At 36.0% G+C, this 8,239-nt stretch overlaps 2 protein-coding genes across 2 annotated transcripts; one reads left to right on the top strand and one right to left on the bottom strand.

The window, feature by feature from the left end:
• Positions 1-540: 540 nt before the first annotated feature.
• Positions 541-4,825, top strand: LOC132031420 (pentatricopeptide repeat-containing protein At1g53600, mitochondrial). The gene is made up of 2 exons (XM_059421384.1): positions 541-3,218; positions 4,591-4,825. The coding sequence occupies exon 1, from the start codon at positions 659-661 to the stop codon at positions 2,798-2,800; it is 2,142 nt and encodes a 713-aa protein (XP_059277367.1). The 5' UTR covers positions 541-658; the 3' UTR covers positions 2,801-3,218; positions 4,591-4,825.
• A 193-nt stretch (positions 4,826-5,018) lies between these two features.
• On the bottom strand, positions 5,019-6,478 carry LOC132031422 (UDP-glucosyltransferase 29-like). Its single transcript, XM_059421385.1, has one exon. It carries the CDS (start codon positions 6,462-6,464, stop codon positions 5,130-5,132), a length of 1,335 nt encoding a protein of 444 aa, XP_059277368.1. The 5' UTR covers positions 6,465-6,478; the 3' UTR covers positions 5,019-5,129.
• Between the last annotated feature and the right edge of the window lie 1,761 nt (positions 6,479-8,239).

The raw sequence follows: 8,239 nt of genomic DNA, 5'->3' as shown, positions 1-8,239 counted from the left end.
TGTTCGGCCTACCTCTACCACTCCTAACCCCTACTACAACCAACCTATCACACCTCCTTACTAGCGCCTCCTCACATGCCCGAACCATCTCGTCTCTTTCCCTCATCTTGTCTGCCACTGGTGCCACTCCCACCTTGTCCCGAATAGCTTCGTTCCTAATAATATCTCTCTGAGTAAGCCCACACATCCACCTGAGTATCCTCATTTCAACTACCTTCATCTTCTTAACATGTGTGTTCTTCACGGGCCAACACTCACCCGTATACAACAATGTTGGTCTAATCACCTCTCTGTAGAACTTACCTTTAAACTTTAGCGACATATTCTTATCACACAGTATCCTAGAGGCGAGCCTCCATTTCAAAAAATTCACTACAATTTAACCAAATTGCTTCATAAATTATTACATAATTGCAGTTATGAATTAAATTGGACCTAATATACCCTTAGTATGCGTATAGGTCCAATATATGTCCTTATTAAGTTTTGTGTAACATAAAGACATTTCAGCCCAAATATAGTAATTTCGCATACTTCAACGGCGTTTATACCCTTTTCCGCTAAAGCAATGACAGGTTATATGAACAAGGAGGGAAAATAGAGAAAAAGAAAGATTTGAAAAACTGGCTTGTATGGAAGCTTTATTTGTTTATCAGTCATGCTAGCAAAGCCAAACCCTTTCTCAATATTTGCACTTTCTAACCTTAAATACTCAACTTCTTCAAATACCCTTTATAACACTAGTACTAAAACAAACAAATTCTTGATTTACTGTAACACCCAAATTGCAGAAAATGGCCGAAACGGAAACATTAAAGAAGCCGAATCCATTTTCTACAATATGCCCACAAAAAATATCGTTACTTGGACTGCAATGCTCACCGCATACTCTCAAAACAAGCAAATCAAGAAAGCCCGTAAACTGTTCGATGAAATGCCTGAAAGAAGCGTTGCATCGTGGAACGCGATGCTTACGGGTTATATGAGGAATAGAATTGAGATTGATGAGATTTTTAGGTTTTTTGAGGCGTTTCCGGAGAGAAATGCGGTGTCTTTTGCTGCGATGATTACGGGTTTTGTTAATGCAGGGAGGGTTGATATGGCGGAAAATTTGTACGTTCGGATGCCTATGGTTTATCGTGAACCTGTTTGTTCGAATGTATTGATAAATGGGTATCTGAAAGTTGGGAAGTTGGATGATGCAATTCGTGTTTTTGATGGTATGGTGAAGAAAGATATTGTTTCTTGTAGTGCGATGATCGATGGGTATTCCAAGAATGGGAGAGTTATCGAGGCTCGGGGGTTGTTTGATAAGATGAAGGAGAGAAATGAGGTCACTTGGGGTGCTATGATTGATGGATATATGAAAAATTGTTGTTTCGAGGATGGATTTGATTTGTTTCTAAGAATGAGAAGAGAAAGTGATGTGAGACTTGAGCCTACTATGCTGACGATTGTTTTAGAAGCTTGTGGAATATTTAGTAGGCATCGACAAGGTTATCAAGTTCATGGATTGGTTTCTCGTTTGGGATTTGAATTTGATGTTTTCTTGGGTAATTCATTGATTACTATGTATTCTAGATTTGGTTGTGTAGATGCAGCTAAAAGTGTGTTCGATTCGATGTTAAGGAAAGATGTTATTTCTTGGAATTCTCTTATTAGTGCTTTTGTTCAAGCTGGAAATCTTGAAGAGGGATATGAGCTTTTTAAGAGGGCTCCGGAAAAGGATGTTGTTTCATGGACAGCGATGATTACCGGGTTTTCTGAAAAAGGGTTGACTGAAAAATGTGTTGATTTATTTAAAATGATTCCTGAGAAAGACGATGTTGCATGGACAGCTCTTATCTCTAGTTTTGTAAATAAAGGGGAATATGAGGAGGCTTTTCGCTGGTTTATTAAAATGCTTCAAAGTGCAGTTAGACCAAATCCGTTAACTTTAAGTAGTATGCTTAGTGCTTCAGCTGGTATGGCAACGTTAAATCAAGGTCTGCAAATTCATGCTCGTGTTTTGAAAATGGATATGGAGTTTGAGTTGTCTATACAAAGTTCTCTTATCTCAATGTATTCCAAGTGTGGAAGTTTAGATGATGCTTACAGGATCTTCAAGTTCATAAATTTCCCGAATATTGTTTCTTTGAATGCAATGATTACTGGATTTGCCCAAAATGGCTATGCCAAAGAAGCACTTAAGTTGTTTCACCAGTTGCAGAATGAAGGTGAGCAACCTAATAGTATCACTTTCCTAGGGGTTCTATCGGCATGTATGCATGCCAGGCTCGTAGAAGAAGGATGGAACTACTTCAAATCTATGAGATCATTATACAACATTGAACCAGAGCCTGATCATTATACTAGCATGGTTGATATTCTAGGACGAGCTGGTTTACTTGATGAAGCAGTTAATTTGATTAATTCCATGCCATTCAAGACACATTCTGGGGTTTGGGGTGCTCTTCTGAGTGCTAGCAAGACTCACTTGCGTCTTGATCTTGCAAAGCTTGCAGCTCAGAGGATTTCGGACTTAGAACCGAGTAATGCCGCTCCGTACGTGGTCTTGTCTGACCTGTATTCTATTGTTGGAAAGAAGAATGATGAAGAACAAGTTAGGCTGGCAAAGAAATTGAAAAGAATAAAGAAATTTCCAGGTTGCAGTTGGGTTTTGTTGAAAAACAGCATTGGTTTGTTTCTCTCTGGAGACCAGTCCCATTTGAACTTTGAAGAGATCGGCTGCACGTTGTGGACAATTATGGATGAAATGAAACAATTAAGTTGCATAGACCATGACTTGTTACCACATTAAAAAAATGATAATTTGTGTCAGAAAAGGATGTCCAGCAGACAACTAAACTGAAACTATCATTTTCATGCCTTTTATCCATTTGTTTTTTTTGGATGGTTTAAGAGGATAAGGGATGAATTAGCAAAAGGCTGTAGATATTTTAAGATGCCAGTTTGGGTTCTAAATGTAAGTGATGCCCTCTGGAAGAAATTTAATGAAGTCTCTAAAGGGCATTATTGGATATTGTCCATTCTGCAACATTTAGCAAGTAGGAGTGTGAAAAGATTGCCATCCTGACATATCATAATCAGTGATATGATGATATGTCAATTGTCCCCAAAACCTGGATAATTGAAAGATGGTTCATAGTTATCATCACTTTAAGAGATGCAGAATGTACAGCTCTCCATTCTATGGAGAGTTAGCCCCTTTCTCCCCGGTTAGTTTCACTCATTCCTAGTGTCTACGATTCCTGTATACTTTTGGAAATAGGGGTAGAGTTTGGAGCTCAACATTAGTAGAGCACCCTCGGTTTTCTTCAGGTTATCTGAGTTAGCTAATGTGGTTGTTTATCCCGCAATATTACATGAATTTTAACGCCACATTTAATTACTCAATAAGAAAGTAATTGTGTTCCTACCTTGAAATGTGTATACTTTTTTTAAGCTTCAACTCTGCAACCTTCTTATGTCATAAGTAAATTCTTTTGTAAAGTATAGGAATTATTCACAGCATATGCATAACCAGTGGCGGAGCCAGGATTTCCGCCGAGGGGGTTCAAAATATAAAAAAGTAAACATACGAAGAAGCCTAAGGGGGTTCAACATCTACTATATATACATAAAAATAATTTTAACCTTGTAAAAATAGTGTTTTTTTCTGCCGATGGGGTTCGGATAAACCCCCTCGGCTCTATGTGGCTCCGCCACTGTGCATAACCACAGTATCCTTGAAATTGACAGTAAGCTTGAATCGAAGACACAGTACTCACTTTAATATCCACTGGCACTAACCTCACATCCACCACCACAACTACCATTTCTATCTCCAGCATATTTCCCGCTACACCTCCATTATGGTCACCTCCTCTTAGTGGCAGAGTCAGGGTTTTCACTAAGGGGAGTCAAAATATAAATAAGTACACCTGCTTAATCTTCTTCGTCACCATCACCACCAGTTTTTTATTTTCTTGTCAATTTTGTTCTTTTCGATGTCATGGCATTGATATCTATTTTTGACCTTTTACTGTTGCACTTTCAGTTCAATTGATATCCTATTACCATTTTTAAATTTCTTATACGCATTTCTAACAAATCCAGATGTTTGAAAAAGTGTCAGTCAGAAGTCAAAGACTTATCTGGACTGTTGAGCAGGAAAATCTCAGTTTTAAACCAATGTTCATATTTGTTAATTTAGTTGTTTTTATGAGGAGAATTCAGATTAGATTGATTAACCTGAACGTGCTGTCAATTGCCATCAGTTAAATTCATTATGCTTCTTCGGTACTCAACTTGATCAGTTGAATTTAAATGACCTCTACTTGACTTGGTGTGTAAATCGTGTGTGTTCTTCATATTCTTCCTCCCAATATAATTTAGAACCTTAAATAAATGGCAGAGAATAACTTTGTATTTTCACCTTAATTGTGTAAATGTGAGTGAAATAGACCAGAAATACCAATATTCGGGAAGGTTTATATTTAATTGTTCGTAATTTCAACTTACCTATCTAAGGTTGGTTCAGCTCATCAATTATACATCAACTTGGCATTCTCACCCTGAATTTGTCTTAATTGTCTCAATAATATGCAGGACGATTTTAACTGAAATATATGCTCAAATTTCAGGAACCAGCATGTGTGCTGGAATTCTCAAAGACATGATCAAATTCAATTCTTCCTCTCTCTAGTAATTTAGTTTCTTTTCTCTTTCCATATATATGACAATTCACAAGGTAAGTGAATGAGTTACTTGTGAAATATCTAGTACTTCTTTTGCAATTCAATTGTAGGCTACAATGTAAGTATTTTGCGTATTCCATGTTAGATTCACACAATTATTGTTAGTGTAATGAATTTTTGATGAGCAGGTTAAGCTAACAGCAACTAATTATTTATAAATACATATTGATAACACCGAAAAGAAGATAAGTGATAACAATACAACCAGTTAAATTACTTTTTTTTTTTGTTACACAGGGTGTAGGGGAAGGGGAAATAGGGAGGAGATTACAATGTGGGGCCAACAAGGTGAAAATTCAGGTAACCAACCAACGGAGCTACTAAGATTCCCGCAGCTAGTTAAATTACATTTATGGAATAATGGTGATAATTATTAAATCCTATTGCTGATCATTTGTTGTTACAAAGTGCTGCTAGTTCTTCCACCACACCATCCATCTCTTCATCCCCTTTCGCATTCATTTTCTCACTTAGTTCCTTGGCTTTCTTCCTCACAGCCTCCCCACTTTTCTCCACTACCACCTTCCTTATTGCCTTTGCAATCTCTTCATTCTGTAGTTTCCCGTTCTCATCCCTCAGTGCCTCCATTCCCATCCCAATATATTCCACAAGCCTGGCATTGATTGGTTGGTCAACCTGCATAGGCATGGCTATTATGGGCACACCTAACTTCATACTTTCCGTGAAAGAACTCCATCCACAGTGACTCACGAAGCCACCAATGCTCGTGTGTTGAAGAATTGTTGCTTGAGGAGCCCATTCCATAACCTTTCCTCTTTCTCCTACCCTTTCAAGGAATCCTTCTGGTAATGCATCTTGAATACCAATACTTTCACATTGTGGAAATCTGATGACCCAAACGAAGTTCACTTTGCTAAGCTCTAGACCTTGAGCTACTGCATGTATCTGCTCCTTAGAAAGAAAATACTCACTCCCAAATGAAACAAACACAGTTGAGCCTTTTTCTTTCTTGTCAAGCCATTGCATGATCTCCTCATGAGCATCTTGGTCAATGCTGGATTCTTGAACTAGTGTACCAACCGGGACTATTTTCTTGGAGACCAAACTTGAAAGATAATCCATATATTTCCCTTCAAAATCTCTACAAGTTTTAACCAGAATAATGTTGTGTGATCGCCTAAGACCCTCGTCGAATGGGAACTTCCCACCTAATGCTTTAAGAGCTTTCTTCATTGAAAGCCTTTCATATTCGTGCAGGTAAATTTCTTGAAATGGGAACATTTCTCTAGGCTTATCATACATGTGGATGCCCAAAGCGATCATGGCTGCGCTAAAAGTGAGGAACTGCACAGCAGGAATGTTCACAGAGGAGGAACACTCAGCAGCCCATGGCAGATTGAAGTCATAAATGACCAAGTCTGGATTTAGAGTTTGTAATATCTTAGAAAAGTTTGGAATGCTCATTTCAAAAGCTTTTCTGAGGGTGGTCATGAGATGGGGTGGAAGGCCATTGGTAGTGTGGTAATGAGGAGGAAGATTTGGCAATGATGGAAGATGAAACTCAACTAATTCTATCGACCGAGTATACTTCTCTTCGAGTGATCCTTTTTTCTTGATGGAGTGTAGGATTACAGGAGTGGAACACATGTAAATGTGGAAGTTCCTATTTGCAAGCTTCTTGGCTAGCTCTATGAATGGACTTATGTGACCATGGGCTAGCCATGGTAACATGATTACACTAGTGGTGTTTTTCTTGGCCTCCATTAGTAACACTTTCGTTCCCTCTTATTGTTTTGTAGCAAATTATATATGATGATAGTCGATTTTAACTGCTGGTCTAAGGTTGTGGGTTGGTAAGTGGCACAGTGATATATTCCCTTCGTCTCATAATAAGTGTCACCTTAACCAAAAAAATTTATCCCATAATAAGTGTCACATTAGAAAGCCCAGACTTATTTAACTAATTTTTTCCAATTTTATCCTTAGTCAGAAAATGACAAGTTAAAGTAACATCTAAATGTTGATTGGTAACTTAATATTTTGGAATTTTCAATGTCAAAAGGTTTACTATTTGTGCATGCTCTAATCAAGAGAAAAAAATAATTTATTTTCATTATATAAAGATAATTTGATAAATTTTCACATTATATTATAATTTTTTAATATGCGTATTTTTTATTAAGGTGACACTTATTATAGGACGAGGGAGAATATCGGAGTAGTCCGTTGTGTTGAGACTCTTTTTTTTCCCATGTGAATATGACCTTACAAGTGCTATTTTTGTACTATTTGGCAATTGGTTACGCAGGGCAGGACCTCGCCTTGGAAAGACAAGTACTGCCGTACTGACTTTATATAATTGGAAATTTGTGACGAGAATCATGATTTTAGTGAAATATCAAAACTACCTTTGGTCGACCTGTTTCTTTCACTCTTCAGGTCGACCTGTTTCTTTCACTCTTCTAAATTACTCCATCCGTCTCAAATTATTCATCATTTTTTTTATTTTACACGTCTCTTAAAAATATTAATTAAAAGAGATATTTGACTAACTTTATTTTTATTTATATCTTAGTTATAATATTTTTTCATTAAATGTTTATTCTATTTATGTGTCATCTTTATTAATGAAAAAATTCTACTAAGGGTAAAAGGAAAAAAAATATCAATTGTGCCTTAAACTCTTAAAATAATAAATAATTTAAAACAACTATTTTTAATAATCATAATAAATAATTTGAGACGGAGGAGTACTATATACTACTGTATATAGAAGCATGTTTCTTTCACTATTCTATAAGTACTAGATGCAAAGTCAGTGCCAGCACGGGCCCAACAAATTATGAGGGTGTTTGGCTATGGCATATATTTGGTCAAATAATTATAAAGACTTTTGACTTATCTTCGCTTTTGATAAAAAGATAAAAATACTTATAAGCCAAAATAATTCATAAGCCATAAGTTGGTCTTCCTTAACTTATTATTTTCCATCTTATAGCCACTTTTAGTTTGACCAAAGATTTTAATATTCTATCCCTAATATTATTTTATAATCCCTCAAATACCTTTGTTGAAATAAAACCCCTAACCCTATTCCTAACTTCATTCTTTTATACGACTCCTTTGAACAGTAACTCTGCGGCCTCCATCAAGAAGCAGCCAAAATTTCATTAAGCATTTGTTTGTTCCATACAAATATTTCATTAAGTATGTTTTGCACTATTCAAATTATTAATTGTTACATTATAGCTTTTGATTATCTTTTAAATTATCATAAAATAATTTATATATAAAAAAAAATCTTGTCTAATTAAATTTTATATTAAAGATAAAATGAGACATAAAAGATTTTGTATGTGAATCAACTTGAAATTGAAAATCTTGTAAAAATCACTTTTTTATTAGTTTAAACAACTTTAAGGATAATTAAGTCATTTTAACAGAAAGCCTGCTTATCAACATTTTTTCTGCTAAACACTTCAACTGCTTATTATAAGTTTCAGTACTTTTATCCAAACACGTAACTGCTTATTTATTAA

This window comes from Lycium ferocissimum, chromosome 9 (genome assembly GCF_029784015.1).
Source record: "Lycium ferocissimum isolate CSIRO_LF1 chromosome 9, AGI_CSIRO_Lferr_CH_V1, whole genome shotgun sequence".
Taxonomy (NCBI): domain Eukaryota; kingdom Viridiplantae; phylum Streptophyta; class Magnoliopsida; order Solanales; family Solanaceae; genus Lycium; species Lycium ferocissimum.
The sequence above is the reverse complement of the archived record's forward strand: the minus strand, read 5'-3'. Positions and strand labels throughout refer to the sequence as shown.

Excerpts from the sequence above, each read along its gene's own strand:
- LOC132031420 (XM_059421384.1), top strand. The coding sequence starts at position 659 with ATGCTAGCAAAGCCAAACCCTTTCTCAATATTTGCACTTTCTAACCTT.
- LOC132031422 (XM_059421385.1), bottom strand. The coding sequence starts at position 6,464 with ATGGAGGCCAAGAAAAACACCACTAGTGTAATCATGTTACCATGGCTA.